We start from the raw sequence: 15,248 nt of genomic DNA on the forward strand, positions 1-15,248 counted from the left end.
GGAGGGGGGAAGGCGCGCCGCCAGGTCGTGGAGGTGGGTTTCGGCCCCACTCCCAGCCAGTCTTCGGTCAGCTTTTCCCAAGCCTCCCTCCCAAGCAGGACAGTCAGTGAGGGCTATAAACACAAAAGAGCCCACTCCGCTTTATTTACAACACGCAGGCTGTCTGTACAAACAGCTGGCCGACGGTATTAAAAACAAAAGAGGTGAGTGAGTCCCGTCACCTTTCTGTTTTCCTTCCTCCCCTCGGCCAGGCTCTGGTTGGCCCTCCACCTCCGAGCTGCCCTGCCCGAAAGGGGAAGGCCGAAATTAAAACTACAACCGGTGTAGAATAAATGGGGAGTGAGAGAAAAGACGAGGAAGGGGAGGGGGGTGCTGTATTTACACTCGAGTTTTACAGACAACTGTCCCGTTCCACCCCAATTCCAACGCTGGCCCACAAGGTGAGGGGTGGCAGGTCTAAGGGGCAGAAAGGAAGTGTCGAGGGACCCAGACGGCCTCCCACCCCCAACCGTAATGGGTCCACGTTCAAGTCCACAAGATGGGAAGGAAAGGTAAGGTTGGAGCCGAGATACTCATTTCCAAACCAGCCTCCCTCGGGTATTCCTGCCTTTGAAGTGGGACAATATCCAAGCTCCAGGGGACATACTGAGGACCCCGAGGCTCAGTTCCCAAGTCCTGTTGTCATCTGGAAGTCCCAGCCTAGAGATGGCGATGTCACGGCTCTCCCGATTTGGGAGGCCCCCCTAACCGCCGGGCCTCTGGCCGCAGTTCCTTGCATTTCTGGCAGTAAAAGAAGTCGGGGACATTGGTCTTCTTAATCTTCGCACAGGACAGGTGGATCCATGTCCCACACAGGCTGCACTCGATCATGGGCCGCCCTGCAAAGGGCTTTCGGCAGTAACACGTGATCAGGTCCCATGAGTCATCACCTGGGGAAAGAAGGTTTGTTTGGTGCTCTGCCCGAGCTCTTGGGTCCCCAGCAGCCCCGAGCCCGTCCTCCTAGCTAACCCGGGCCAGCCCCAAACCTCGCACCTGATTCCACCATGATGTCCTCGTCCATGACGCGCATCTCGCCTTCGCTGGAGCTGGCGTCTCCGTCTTGGCTGGTTTCCGTGCTCCCCACTTCCTTGCTTTCGCTGTCAGTGGGAGGGGCTCCTTCGGGGTGCACCGTGGCAGGAGGCCTAGGAGCCTCTGGGGGTGTCGGCAGCACGGGGGCGGGGGCTTCACCCCCCACCATCGCCGCCATCTCTTCTTCCTCCTCCTCTTCCTCTTCTTCCTCCTCCTCTTCAGAGTCTGTGTCACTGGGGGGTGCCCGGGGAGGCCCAGGAGGTGGGAGTCTATCCCCCCGCTCTGCCTTTTTCAACTTCCGTTTCTTGCTCTTCTTAATCCGAGACCTCTTTTCCCCATCCCCGGGAGCCGGCCGAGGCCTCCGGAGCACCCCAAAGCCAGCCCCCCCTCCCGGCCCCAACTTTCGGTTCTTTCGGTCCTTCTTTCGAGGAGGTTGGGAGAGGTCCCCCTGGGAAAGGGGCACCGGGGTGAGAGCAGCAGGGGGCCGGGAGGCATGTGTCAGGGATGTGGGGGACAGTGGAGACGCCATCTTGGGCCCATCTAGATCAAAGAGCGAGTCCTTGAGCTTCATCTTCTCCAGCAGGGTCGCGCTGTCAGGGGCCTGCAGACGAGAAAAAGTGGACCTTGGGGGTCCTGGTTGAGTGGGGCCTGCTTGAGCCGCCCTTCTTTTGGATGACTTTGCTTTCTTAACAAAGGTCTGGATGGTTCGGAGATCTGAGGGGGCCGAGTCCCAGCCGTCACTGTCTGCCGCACTCTCACCTCGCAAAGGAGAGCTGGAGCCTGAGGCTGGCCAATCGCTTTCCTTAAATGGGGGGAAGAGACCAGGGTCAGCAGGGGCCCAGGGGCACCTCAGCCCCTGTACAAACCCAGCCTAAAAACCAGGGACAAGATCTACCCCGAGATACCCTGGCCCAAACCACTAAAACAAAAAACAAAATCACCGTACTCAGAAACTTTGTCCCCTCCCCAATTCCCCTCAGCATCTCCCCTTGAACACCTGCACGTCACCTCTGCAGTCCCCACAGCCCTGCGGCATTGTCACCCCCGGACCAGAGCGCGATTTCTTTACCTGCTTCCGTGTAGCCCCGTTTGTTGCCATTTTCAGCTTCCTAATACTTATCCAGCAGCGCCCTCCCATTAATAGCCCAAGACCGACCATTCACTGCTGCTCGGCCCCGCCGAGTCTCTGAGTCACCCAGCTGCCCCCAGGTACTGGTTTTCCCACGTTTCCCATTTCCCTGGTCTTCTGTGTCCCATCATCGGGTAGAGGTTTCCCTTACACGGTGACACAGACTGCCCTCTCCAGTCCTAGGACACCCACCCTCAGGCTACTGGCCCTCCAGTCCCTACCTCTTTGCTAGAGGGAATGTAACCGGCATAGGCCAACACGAAACTGCAGAATTTGTTGAAGTCCTCAATTGTTCTCCGACGTTTCTCTGGTGGCTGAAAGGAAACGTGTATCACAAGGAATTTAAGAGGGGCATTCCCAAAGGCAGAAACCCCGGAGCAAGGGATCTAGAAGAGGCAGGAGGAAGGGGGAGAGGGAGAAGGGGGGTGGGGGTGGGGAGAGAGAGAGAGAGAAGGAGAGGGAGAGGGAGAGAGAAAGAGAAAGGAGGGGGAGGGCCCCCGGCAGCAAAAGGAAGAGAAACCTCACCTGAGTTTCTGGCTTAAGGGTCGGAGGTGGATCTGTGGAAGCAATAAAAGCTGAGTCAAGGCACTAGCGAAGAGTCCGCATGAAACCCCACCTCTAAATCTCGGAGGATCCAGGCAGACCCCTTCTTCTCTCCGGTCTCCCCCGGCCCGGCCGGCAGGTCCCCAGCTGTGCTGGACCCGCCCCTGCTCCCCCTTCCGCCCTGCGAGGGGCGGAGCCAGGGCGCGGCGCCCTCTCAGGCCTCGCTATAGCGCTCCCCTTCCCCCCACCGGAGGCCTGGCGCCCCGCCCCCCCAACTCACGGTTTCTCTAGACTCCAGTCTACTCGATCACTCGGCGCCCCACCCCGCCATACCGCTCCCCGGACCGAGCCCGGGCGGCCGCCTGCCCCTGTCCTTCACACGCGCCCAGAGCCCCGAGTTCCTACCCGGTCGCGATCTGCCGCCCGGGGCCCTCCGCGACCGCACACGCAACCCGCCCGCCCCCAGGGTCCAGGATGACCACGCCGAACCGCTCCCCGCCCTCCGGGCCCCTTCTACTCGAGCACGAGGCCCGGCGCGCCCCTCACCCCCACCCTAAACACACACAGGCTCACACATCCAACGCCACTTCGCGGCCGGGACAGACGAGCGAGCACTAACCCGGACGCGGCCCCACCTGCCCCCCCATACCGCGCTCCCCACAATTTCGCCGTCCCTCCGCCCCCATCCGGGGCTTTGGCCCCTCCCCGTCTCGAGCTCCTCGGGCTCCCCGCCGGGCCCCCGGGCCCAGTTCCGAGCCCTCCGGCCGCCGCCCCCCCTCCGCCCCCGTACTCACCGCCAAGTGACTAGGCTGCGGACCCCTAAACTCTAGCCCCCCCCCCCCCCGCCAGCTACTCTCCCTCTACAGCGACCCCCGCTGCTGCCGCCGCTGCCCCCCTCGCCCTCCGCAACTCCCGGGCTCTAGCCCTCGCCGACCAACAGCACCCCCCCCCCGCAACTCGCCGGTCTCAACCCCCCCCCCCCACACCCCGCCCCACCGCCCCTACAACTACCCGGCTCTCCTCGCTTCCCGGCGCTCTATCCCCACAACTACCCGCCCTGTACAGGTCCCTCTACCGCAGACAATACCCAGACCCCCTCTTCTCCCCACAACTATCTGCCCACCCCTCCAACGATCCCCGGGCTCTCTCCGGCGGCAACTACCCGGAGCTCCGGCACCACCGCCACAAACTCCCCCACCTCGGCCAACTACCGGGCTCCTCACTCAGTCCCCTTCCACATCCTCCCTCCTCAACAACTCTCCGGCCCCCAGATTCCCCCAGCCTCCCGGCCTCAGGGCCCCAACGTGCTGGAGGCCCTCTCGGCCCCTAACCCCCGGAGCTCCGGGGTTCAAGCTCCCGCTCCCCACCCCCCACCCCTACACACACACATTCACGGTGTCTGATCTCCAGCTACCCCCAGCCCGAGCTCCCACTCCTCTTTCACCAAGGTCTCCCAACTCGCCGCTCTCCTACCTCCAGGGGCAGGCCCCCGACCCCCTCCCCGCGCTCCCCCGCCGGGCTCCGGGCTCGACCTCCAAGTTTGCCAATTGATTCCTCGCCCGCCCCCCCACCGGCTCAGCGCTCCGTGCCGGTCGAGAGCTCACCTTCGGGACTGGGCTCCGCCATGGCTTCCAGCATCGCCCCCTCCCCTCCTCCCGGTCCGGCGCCCCCCTCCCCTGAGCCGGGGATCCCGGTGCCGCCTCCGGTGCTCGGTGCTCCTACTGCCTCGCTCCACAGAGGTGTCTGCCTCGGCCTGGTAATGACTCGAGTCCGCTAGCCGCTGCCGCCACCTCCCTCTACCCCTGCCTCCCGCACTCCCGGACCGGGCCCCCTCCCCCCGCGCCGCCGGCCGCCTGCTCCCTCCTCCTCCTCTCTCCTCCCTCCTCTCTCCCTCCTCCTCTCTCCCTCCTCCCTCCGCGGGCGCCGACGCGCAATGCATCAAGGGGCCTGTAGTCCGTCTGGGGGCAGCGGAAAGAGGACCCCATAGGCCTCTGGAACTTCAGTTCCCAGCAAGCCAAGGATGGGCGCAGGCGCATTAGTCCGCTCCCCTCCCCCGGGGAGTGGCGGGGAGATTGGGAGCAGAGGGTAGGGCGGAAGAGCGCGCGCAGGATCCTGGGAAATGTAGGCTGGGCGGGACTAAGAAAGAAGGAAAAGAAGGGATTAGAACTCTCGGCCACCATACTGCCTCTTTCTGCGGCTTCTTTCTCCCCCGTGGGACCGCCCCACTTCCGGCCAGAGGGAGAAAGGGTTGCTGGGGGATGAAGTCCTCCTGATGATAATGGCTCCCTCCTCCCCCGTCTTCTGCCTCCCTTGAATTCCACACACCGGCATTAGTCCGGCCACGCGAGATGCCAAGCGAGGACGGAGTCCCTTCACCAGCTCCCACACGCGACCAGCTCTTCCCTAACCCAAAGGCCGTAACAAACTTGGGAGGTATTTATTTAAAGCAGGTACTTTCCAACTTTGTCCACCGGAACCCACGGTGTAAAAAACAAAAACGATTCTTTATATCAAGACCCAAAAGGCAGGTATATAAAACAGAAGTTTCACGAAACGATACTCCGTATTCCTTTCATCACAGCAAAAACACTGCCCCTCCCCTCCCCTCCCCCCCCCCCCCCCCCCCCCAGGAAAAAAACCAACATGAACAGAGTAAACCAAAATATATTACCGTCCCTCCAACCGCCACTTTGCCCACCTCCGGATAACTATCCCCACCTCGGGACAACTAAAAAGCAATGCAAAGCAAGATCCAGTTCGGCTCGGTGGTTTCCTCTTTATTGATGTGCCTCCTACCTTCCCCCCACAATTCCAGTCCCTCCCCTCTACCCCCCAAAAAGAAGGTAGTGAAAGGAAGGGAATGTCGGGGTTCTGAGCCCCTTGGGCAGTTAGAAAGGGAACAGGAACCAAAACAATCGCTAGATGTGACAGAGATTGACAATCGAGAAGTCTAAAGCACAGTGGGGAAGGTGGAAAGAGAAAGGGGACAAAGGAGAGGTCCTAGAAGCCACCTCCCCCATGAGCCCTCCTGCTAAGAGGGGCTGGAGGAGAGCCTCGAACGTTAGGAAGTGCAGGTCCTGAAGGAGGGAGGTGGTGGTCGAGCCTGAAGGAGGACTAGGTCAAGGAAGGGGGGCCACCTCTCTGTAGGCTGGGACCCCCCACCTCAGGGGCAGCAGCTTCACAGACCGTAGACACTTTCATCACTGTAGGCGATGTATAGAAAGAAGTCTTCTTCGTGATGTTCCTGGGGCAGAAGCAGAGGACACCGGTACTCAGGCACCCGGGCTATGGTCACCTGAACCACCCACTGCCCCCCCTCCTTCTCCAAAGTCCCGTTCTGGAGGCAGACCCCCCCCCCCCAAAAAAAAAAAAAAAAAAAAACTAGCGTCCTGACTCACTCCCTCACTTCAGACCGAAGCAGCCAAGCAGCGTCACCCCTAGCAGCAGTCCTGGGCAAAAAGCCCTCCCTCTGACTGTTCTCTGCCTTGGAACGGGGAGGACGCTGGGGCAGGTGGAGGATCGGGACTGCGGTCCACCTCACCTTTCTCTCCCTTCTGGCCATTCCCATGGCCTCGTGCAAACCTCCAACCCAGGACTATGCTGAAATTCTGAGGCCGAAGATAAAGTGGAGAGCGGAGCAAGGCAGCGGGTCCAGGAACTGCTGACTTAGCACCTTCTTCCCCTCAAGCTCTCCCCACACCTCTCCCAAGCCTCCCGGCTTCCCCAGGGACATACCTGGTACAGCTGACCCATTGTGGCACTGGTGGGTGGAATGACATTGTTGACAAAGAAAAACAAGGCATCCTCAGCTCGGAGATGAATTCGCTTCCGAATCAAGAAGTAGAACTGACCGACTGCCAAAGAGACAAGGCAGGAGGAAGCCAGAGATCACAAGTGCCCCCGAGAGAGAGAGAGAGAGCAGTTACAATGTGGAACCTTCTCCCACAAAGATGCCCGGCCACCCATAGGAAGCTAACCCGGGGCCTGGGTCAGGTCCCCACCTGTGAGATCAGAAGGCACCAGATATTTCTTCTTGTCCAGGTCTCCTATCCGAGCTTTGGGAGCCTTTTCTACAATCACCTGATGAAGGGTAAGATGAAAATTAGGAAATATTAGGTGTACGGTCCCAGACTTACCCCTGCCAAGAACTCGAGTAACACAATTCCCAGCACCCAAATCTGTCCGACTCCGTTTTCTTTGTCTCTGAACACGCGGCGCATCCTTGAGCAGAGATCCTGACCCCACTGTGCTGAACTCACCCAAACATTCAGGATCCCCCAGTAGGGCGTCATGATCAACAACTATCCTAATAGGGCACGGACGACTCGAGTGGGCCGCCTAGAGCTTCAGGCTCAGAAGCCTGGCTAGCTCGGGGTAAAGACCATGAGCAGCTCAGGCTGTCAAACTCCCCGCAGCCTCGCACACCAATCCCCAGGTCTCCCTCTCCCATCTGTGTCCCCCCCACCCCCAGTTCTCCCGCCACCCCGCTTTCAACCTCCGAGCCCGGGGACAGCAGGGTCGCGCCCGCCACAGCCCGCAGCCCAGTGCCCGCGCCGCCTGGCCGGACCCAAACCCAGGCTGTGGCGTCAGAGCCAGCGCCCCGCGCCCTCGGCCCTGACGACTGTCCTCACCGGAACCCGGTCCGGGTATTTCTTTCGGATCTTCTCGCCCTCAGAGCGGCGCTTCTCGAACGGATGCTCCTCTTTATACACGAACTTCATCCTCCCGGGAACCGGGCTGGACCGGGCTGGGCTGAGGGAACCCGGGGGGGGCCGGGACGGGGGGCGGCGGCGACGGCGGCGACGCGCGGGCGGATTCAGCGGAGCGATCCCGGGACTTGCGCCACTTCCCTATTCACCAACCCCACCCACGACGGTCCGGGGCCGCCCCGCCTGCTACGCTACGCCACCAGCGCAGCGGCCATAACGCCGCCAGCGTAGCACCACCCCCTGACCGCCCCCCCTCACGCCGTCTGCGTAATCGCTTTGGAATCAACTTGTGGGCTACGCCGACGACGTAGCAAAGGTGGTTGGCTTGTGCTATGGTCGAAAATAACCGAAAACCCACATTCTGACCTTCCCCCACGAGGCTGGGGATGAAAAGGGCTGCGAGTCCCTAACTGTAATTTGAGACTCGGTTCTCCGAAAGTTCTTTTCGGGAATAACGTAAAGAGGGGAGGAAAAAAAGGCAGAGATAATTACAAGGATAGCTATTCACGAAACGCGTCGGTACGCCGACGGCGGCAGCTGACACCAAAACAAAGTAGTACCCAAGTCGGGGAGCTGGTCTCCGGAAATGAAGGGGGACAGAAACGAAACACCCGTTCAGGGAAACGCACCGGACGCTTAGGTTCCAGGGAAGAGCAGACCAATAGGGACCTGAGAGGAGGTCCGAAAGGTAGGGACTACGTCATCGCGGAGGAACACACTCGGCGGTCGCGAGAGAAAATCATGTGATCTCAGAGAAGGGCGGAGCGTCACGTGGCGGCCGCGGGAAGTAGAGCCGGCCGCGGGAAGTAGAGCCGGCCGCGGGGAGGTGGGGGGAGGGGCGCTGGGGGGCGGGGCCGGGGCGGCGGGAGCGGGGCCGGGCCTGGCGCTAGGCCCCCCGCCGTCGGGCGTGTCCGCGTCGGCCCCCGGCGAGGTCCCGCCTGTCTGGCTTCTGGTCCAGTATCTCCTGCCGCCACACTGCCGCGTCGTCCTAGCCCGCAGGCCAGGTTCCTTCAGGGCACACGGCCGCCCTCCCGGTCCCCACCGGAGCGCCCATCCCGTCTCCAAGACCCTTCCCGCCAGAGCACCTGATGTCGAGTCTCCCCACTCCTCCCCCAAAGCCAACAGCACCTCGCCCCGACAGGGGGGGACGCGAACAAAGACGCCTCCCTTCATCTCCCAACCCCCAGAGAAGGACCTGGGGCAGCTTTGGTTTCAAAGTTATAATGCATGGTTTAAAAGAGAGAAAGGAGAAAAAAAAAAAAAAAAAAAAAGAAAAGAAAAAAAAGAAAGCTGGTTACAGGTCTGAGGGAGTCTAGGAAGAAGGGAAAATAGAAGGAAAAGAAAGGGGGGAGGGCAGGACAAGTTTGGGGAAAATCCAGTGGCCCAAAATCCCAGTTTCCCACCCACAGCCCAGCCCTTGGAGTGAAGAATTAGATCAGTTTTGTACAAGAGTTTTTAAAAAATCAAATCACAACAAAGCTGGCTTGGCTTTTCTTTGAGCCTCCCGGATTACCGAATGTCTGTCTCTCATTCTGGCCGGTCTGGTCTCTCCACCAGACAGTTCGGGCTCTCCCAGGCCTCCGCTTCTGTCCCAGTCTGGGGTTTCCAGGGAGCGCGAACTCGAAGTCAGAGTGAGGCTGCTTGCGAGTGTGGCCCGTGTGTCTGTCCAGACTCCACACGGAGCGCAGGGCTCCCTGGGCAGAGAGGGGCGGGAGGGGCAGGTCCTGCCCAGGCAGTCCTCACCATCGGACAGGGCATCAGACGGCATCCCGAGAGCTCACCCTCCCTCTCCCCCCCACCCCAGCGCAGGTGGAGGGGGAGCAGCCGTCACCAGAGCCTGTGTTGGTGAAGGTTTCGGCTCAGCACAGAACGAACGTCGGCGGTGAACCTGGGATGACAAGATGAAGCCTCGTTGGAGACGGGGGGGGGGAGGAAATAATCACCATTCTCACATGACAAGGTCCAGTTTGCCCAAAACCCACTGGCTACAGGTGATGAGCTTTACTGTAAGAACACCTGGGTTCAAAGGCTAAGTTCTTAAGGGAAAAGGGATAAGTCAAACAGGATGCGTTTTTATTCCCTCCCGGGATCCCCCACCTCCTTTCTTCAGCAATGTGTCTGGCTTCCGTTACCTGAGGGCGTCCAGCATGGGAAGCAGGTTGAGGAGGGCGGTGTCGCTGGGGTCACTGAACCACGATTTGATGGGGATGGCGTTGTCTAGGGTGGGTGAAAATATGAAAAAAACCACACAATTCAAGACTCAGGCCGGTTTTTCTTTCCTTTGGGAAAATGGGGATCATTCCTTTAAAATCCGTGCCCTCTCCCTGACCCACCCAAACCTAACCACCTAGGTAAACCTTCCTATTTTATTCTCCAAAACAAACTTTTTAAAAGAGGCATTCATACGCATGTCTATTTGAGAGATGGGGGTGGATGCGTGAGTGGGAGAAGGGAGCAGAGGGAGAGACCGCCAAGCAGGCTCCACGCTCAGTGCAAAGCCCGACACGGGGCTCGATCCCATGACCCTGGGATCGTGACCTGAGCCTACATCAGAGTCAGATGCTCAAATGACTGAGCCACCCAGGCCCCTCCCCCAAGATAAAATTAACCTATAATCACCGTATCTCACATTAACGTGAGGCTGCTAATCAAATTTATTGCTACTGTCTCACCTGAAGCAAACTGATACGAGCAACGTGACCTAGGAAGTGGACAAGTGGGGAAGGGAGAGTGTCTCCCAGAAACACCTGGCATCCTGACCTACAGTAAGCCAGGAATCCCAGCTCCAGGCATTCAAAATAACCTTCTCGGAACCACTTCCTGGTCCTGCCAGACTCACCCCCCCCCCCCCCCCGCCCCATACCTGGGTGGCTCCGGTAGGCCCCTGGGGAGTTATCCAGGATCACGATGCTGGAGAGGTCGCTGTGGACCACGGAGAGGTCCTTGATGTAGCTGCCCAGTTCCAAAGTGCAGTGCTGGAGGGTAGGGCCACGCTGGGCATCAAAAGGAGACTCGGCCCCTGTGACGGCTGCCCAGTCCCAACAATGCCCACGGGCAGCCACCTCCCACAGAGGGGGTCATGCAGTACGCCTCCGCTCACCCCCCAGAAGGTCCCTTTCTGGGGAAACTGCTCAAACCCAGACCCCTCCCTGCCAGCCTGCCTCCCGAGCCTCCTCTTACCTGTCTGTAGTATCTCCTCTTGAGAATGCTTCTGCTATTGTCCAGTTTATCTGCCACAGCAGAGCCGTAAATCTCCATGCTTGCTGTGAACACCACCAGCTCGTACCACTGGCTCACCTGAAATTGATCAGGGGGAGGGTGGGGTCAGAAGAAGCGATCCTTCCTCTGAACGCACAACTCTCCTTCACTAGACTCCAGCCCGGTCCTTCAGGCCTTTCAAGAGCATCAGATGTCTCTGAGAACACAAAATTCTGAAGGCCCCCAAACCCAAGAGTCTTAGGCCCCGTACACCCTTAAAGGTTCAGAGGTGCAAGAACAGAAGATCAGGAAGCCTGTGGAAGAACAGAATTGCATCAGCACCACAAATGAACCCAAGCTACTGACAGCCGCCCTCTGACCGGCCCACAACTGCCCTTCTCCAAAACTGCCCATACCTATTTTCTCCTCACCCTGTACTTCCTCCAACCGCTCTGAATTCCCAGAGCCTTAACGCCATTCCTTCATCACAGGGCTCCCCACAGCTTCCACAAATTCACCATTTTTTTTCCTAACTTAATTTTTTTCCTTTTTTTTTTTTTTTTTTTTTTTGAGAGAGAGTGAGTGTGTGAGCCGGGGAGGGGCAGAGAGAGAGACGGAGACACAGAATCCAAAGCAGGCTCCAGGCTCTGAGCTGTGAGCACAGAGCCCGACGTGGGGCTCGGACCCACGAACCACGAGATCATCATGACCTGAGCCGAAGTCAGATACTCAACCGACTGAGCCCCCCAGGTGCCCCCAAACTCACCACTTCTAAGAAGAAATCCACATGGGGCCTCTTATGTACAAAAAACCGGACGGGATGTTTGTCTATTACCACCTGTAGAGGAACAGGGAAGAGCTGGGGGGGTGTCCTGAGCACAGGCCTAAAGGACACACACCCCTCCCTGCCACCTCCCCCCCCCCCCCTTCCCCACTGCCTGCTTCCCTCCTGGCTGCCGCTGGTGCCAGAGGATGGGGACAAGGACGATATGCTCTGGGACTGGGAAAGGAAGTCTAGTTGTGAGCAGAATCACAGGCATGACCATCCCATCACTTCCCACCCCAACACACCTTAAGGATGAAGTCGGGAGGCGTTCCAGGCCGGACGGTAGGCCTCAGGACCCCATCGTGATGGGAGTGGATAAGTGTCTCATCCAGATCCAGCACCAGGATCTTCCTCTTCACCTGGCCTGAACCACAACAGCCAGGAATGATACCCACCAACCTCCAGCCCACACCTTGAGCCCCACCTCACCTTACAGGAGCCTTCCCAGCCAGCACACTCACCTAGCCGATTCCGGGACACGGGAGATAAGGGAAGGATATCATAGCGAACAGTTTGGTACTGAATTATCTAAAAACAGCAAGAGAGAGGATTAGACCCCTTGAGCGGGAGATCTTGACAGAGGAACGTTTACTATATACGGGGCATCGTGGAAGTGACTGACGATCACCTCATTTAATCCTCAAGAACGCGGTAACGACGCTATAGTAACGACAATGACAGCAACATCATCGTGTCTATTTTAACAACGGAGAGACCGAGGCTTAGCCAGGTTAGATGCCTTGTGTAAGACCACACTGCTAGGAATTATCTTATTTGGTCATTTGTCCCCCCGGTTAGAGTGAAAACCTGGCGAGAGCACCCGGTCCCGGCTGCGTTCCCAGGACACTGTCACAGGGTGGGTGGTTAATATCAGAGCGGATGCAGTGGTGGAGCCAGGACCGCCCTGAGGCAGGCCGACCCAAAACCTGCCCTCTTCCCTGTGCTCTGCAAGGAACAGAGACACGCACGGCTCCCCACATCTCCGCCCCATGGATCCTTCGTGACGACTCTCGTCCCTCGGGGGACTGAGAGGAGTCAGTACAGGAGGTCCTTGGGCACCTAAGGGGAAGGAAGGGCAAGGAGGGAATCCAGGGGTTCTCAGGTCAGCTAAGTTCCCCTGGCTGGTGGCCGCCAGGCCTATTTTAACCAGCCACCTGTCCATTTCTGTCTCTACCAGCCAAGTCACAAGTGGCAGAGAACCTCGGCCCTCCGCGCTGCCTCCTTATTCCGGTACCCAGGACAAGGCACACTGGGAAGCCCCACCCACCAGGCTGACTGATAGGGTGGCGAGAAGGCCAGAGTGAATGAAGGGCTGTGAGGGAAGTCAAGAGGGGACAAGGACGTCAACCTTCCAGCTCCTCCGAGTCTTCTCTAGAAGCTCCTGTTTCTAGCACTCAGTTCTCTTCCACGCGAGCCTGGCAGTCCCTTCCTCTGCTCTTTCCTTCTAGGCTTCTGTCCATCCCTAGGCCCCATCCCTAGGCCCCAGCCTCGCCAGAACCAGTCTCGCCCCTTGCAAGCCACAGGGCCCTCTCCTCCGAATGCCAAGGCACCTGCCCTTTTCTCCCTGCAGCAGGATGAAGGCCGCGCAACAGCTCGGGTGTCCTGGCCTGCTATCTCGGGTTGCACATGCTGGGCATGTAGGGAATGCTCCAAGCATCTGCCAGCAAGGGGGTGGGGGGAGAAACCAGATTGGAAGGGAAGGAAGGGAAGACAAAAGGCCGTGGGGTCAGCGCTTGCCCGGAGAGGTGCAGTTTTGCCAAAAGCTAGCCTCTAGAGGGGCTGGAGCTCTACTCCCTGCCTCCAGAACAGAAATTTCAGGGGCAAACGGGGCGTGCTCGGAGCAAAGCCAGGCAGATAGAACAGCAGCTGACATGTAGAGAAAACCCCAGGAGCCAGCCCCACACACACCTCAGCATCTCTGACCCCAAATTCTTCCGGGCTCCTAACATGTGTTTCGGGGAAATAGCCTTGCCTACCACCGTGATCACCCAGAAACAACCCTCACCCTAAATCAGGAAGCGGAAAGCATAGACTGGTAAAGGAGACACTGAATCTGAAGCAGGCCCACTCCCCCAAGTCAGTCAACAACGACCACCACCACCCAGGGCTCTCTGGAGACTCTCGGACCTTCCAGGTATTACCGAGGTACACCGAAGAGCACGGGCCAGGGAACTTCTGCATGTCGGCTTACTGAATTCTCCCCAGCAGTGAGAACACAGCACATTCGCTAAAGGATGTTAGCCTACGGGAGCTCTGACCTTGCAGAGAAGCTCTCTGGGGGAGGGAACCCACAGATACTTGGGTACGTGCAGTCTTCGCTGCCCACAGGACCCCTCTCAAAGCTGGGGTCTCCTGGAGAGGCAAGCCTGCCCTCAGGCTCAAGCCTACAACTGCCAAGCGCTGTCTTCCCAGAGAGACACCCCAACACCAATGTGCTCCTCTCCCTAAAGCCCAACATAAAACCATCCTTCTTAGTCCCAGGGACTAGGTGACCCCAGATGCCCACACCAGGAAATAAGTTTCCGGGACCCTTTTTGGACGAGTCCCCGTAAAGCCAACGGCCGGGGTTTCTCCTTCACACCCAAGGCTGTTCCCCTGTTTGTCACGTATGGTCTCCCACCCACACCCCTACCCTTGCCACATAAGCCCGTCTGTCCCTTGTTCTGAGCCCTAACACACAGGGAGGCTCCTAGTAACGGAAGGGTCTGTCACAAGCCCACAGCAGACAGAGCCGGTGCCATCAAACAGGTGTTCCCCTCCTCTTGGTCTCTAACAACAACTCCAGCTTTCCTAAACGGCGCCCCACCCACCACCCTGGCCCCCAAGAGTTGCCACATCCAGTCTCCGTCTTGCCCCCCCCCCGCCCCGATCTCGATTGTCCTACGGGGGTCTCCCCCCTCCCCATGCCACCCCATGCCCAGCCAAGGGTGCCCCAACCCTCTAACGGGAAACGCCGCCGCCAGGACTCCGTTCCGAAGCCCAAACAGAGGCCCGACACTTTCCGAAAACCCGTGAGCACCGCTGACACGGGTTCCCACCACCACCAGCGCCCACCCAGGCTCACCGTGCGGATCTGCCTCCGCAAAAGGTAAATGAAGAAGCTCCAGAGCTTGGCGGCGAAGGCCACGAACGTGCGCAGCCCCAGCAGACACTGCGTCCGCATCATCCCGATGACCCCGGCACCGCCGGCCCCGGGGCCCCCGCGGCCCAGCTCCGCCAGCCCCCCGGGGGCAGCCCCCCGCCTCCGGGAGGGGGAACGGGGGCCCCGAGTGGCAGGAAAGGCTGCAGAGAGGGGCACGGAGCGGGCGGCTCAGAAAGCCACCCCCGGCGAGGGGAAAGCCCAGCGGAACCGGGAGCTGGGGGACAGGCGTGGGCAGCCCGCGGGGGCCCACATGGGCGGGGAGTGGCACCGACGGCTTCGCGGAGGTTGCGGGCCGAGACGGGTCGGGGTAGGACGGGGTCCTCAGAGACCGGGAGGGAAGGGGATGGAGAATTGGGGGAGGGGGCAGTGGGGGAGGGGGCCAGGGAGAAGGGAGGGAGGGAGAAGGGAGGGGGAGGGGAAGGGGGAAGCGGAGGGTGGCCCGCTGCGCAGGCGCGTTAGGGGGCTGCCCGCGGGAAAGGGCGGGCGGGGGCCGCGGCGCGCGAAGGGCCGCGGCGGCGGCGGCGGCGGCGGACGGGCGGGCTGGGCGAAGGAACGGGGAAGGAGGGGGAGGGGGAGCCGAAGGGCGCGGATGGCTAGACCGGAGCGGCCTCCCCCTCCCCGAAGTCGGGGGTG

At 59.9% G+C, this 15,248-nt stretch overlaps 3 protein-coding genes across 5 annotated transcripts; all 3 read right to left on the minus strand.

Moving 5' to 3' along the window:
- Nucleotides 1-114: 114 nt before the first annotated feature.
- Nucleotides 115-4,614, minus strand: PHF23 (PHD finger protein 23). Of its 2 annotated transcripts, none has more exons than XM_043582889.1 (5): nucleotides 4,345-4,614; nucleotides 2,723-2,754; nucleotides 2,419-2,511; nucleotides 1,033-1,870; nucleotides 115-929 (listed from the first exon to the last, which is right to left on the minus strand). In XM_043582889.1, exons 1-5 carry the CDS (start codon nucleotides 4,376-4,378, stop codon nucleotides 715-717), a joined length of 1,212 nt encoding a protein of 403 aa, XP_043438824.1. In that variant the 5' UTR covers nucleotides 4,379-4,614; the 3' UTR covers nucleotides 115-714. The 2 variants fall into 2 exon arrangements, with proteins under 2 accessions (XP_043438824.1, XP_043438825.1); XM_043582890.1 differs by lacking the exon at nucleotides 4,345-4,614 and adding an exon at nucleotides 3,314-3,372.
- An 890-nt stretch (nucleotides 4,615-5,504) lies between these two features.
- Nucleotides 5,505-8,107, minus strand: LOC122484859 (GABA type A receptor-associated protein). Its single transcript, XM_043582896.1, has 4 exons — nucleotides 7,372-8,107; nucleotides 6,742-6,820; nucleotides 6,476-6,594; nucleotides 5,505-5,984 (listed from the first exon to the last, which is right to left on the minus strand). Exons 1-4 carry the CDS (start codon nucleotides 7,459-7,461, stop codon nucleotides 5,919-5,921), a joined length of 354 nt encoding a protein of 117 aa, XP_043438831.1. The 5' UTR covers nucleotides 7,462-8,107; the 3' UTR covers nucleotides 5,505-5,918.
- A 777-nt stretch (nucleotides 8,108-8,884) lies between these two features.
- Nucleotides 8,885-15,166, minus strand: CTDNEP1 (CTD nuclear envelope phosphatase 1). 2 transcript variants are annotated; one of them, XM_043582894.1, is made up of 8 exons: nucleotides 14,538-15,166; nucleotides 11,935-12,001; nucleotides 11,719-11,837; nucleotides 11,414-11,485; nucleotides 10,630-10,746; nucleotides 10,313-10,424; nucleotides 9,582-9,666; nucleotides 8,885-9,337 (listed from the first exon to the last, which is right to left on the minus strand). In XM_043582894.1, exons 1-8 carry the CDS (start codon nucleotides 14,637-14,639, stop codon nucleotides 9,277-9,279), a joined length of 735 nt encoding a protein of 244 aa, XP_043438829.1. In that variant the 5' UTR covers nucleotides 14,640-15,166; the 3' UTR covers nucleotides 8,885-9,276. The 2 variants fall into 2 exon arrangements, with proteins under 2 accessions (XP_043438829.1, XP_043438828.1); XM_043582893.1 differs by having other exon boundaries at nucleotides 10,313-10,442.
- Between the last annotated feature and the right edge of the window lie 82 nt (nucleotides 15,167-15,248).

The sequence above is a fragment of the Prionailurus bengalensis genome, chromosome E1, assembly GCF_016509475.1.
Source record: "Prionailurus bengalensis isolate Pbe53 chromosome E1, Fcat_Pben_1.1_paternal_pri, whole genome shotgun sequence".
NCBI classification, from domain to species: domain Eukaryota; kingdom Metazoa; phylum Chordata; class Mammalia; order Carnivora; family Felidae; genus Prionailurus; species Prionailurus bengalensis.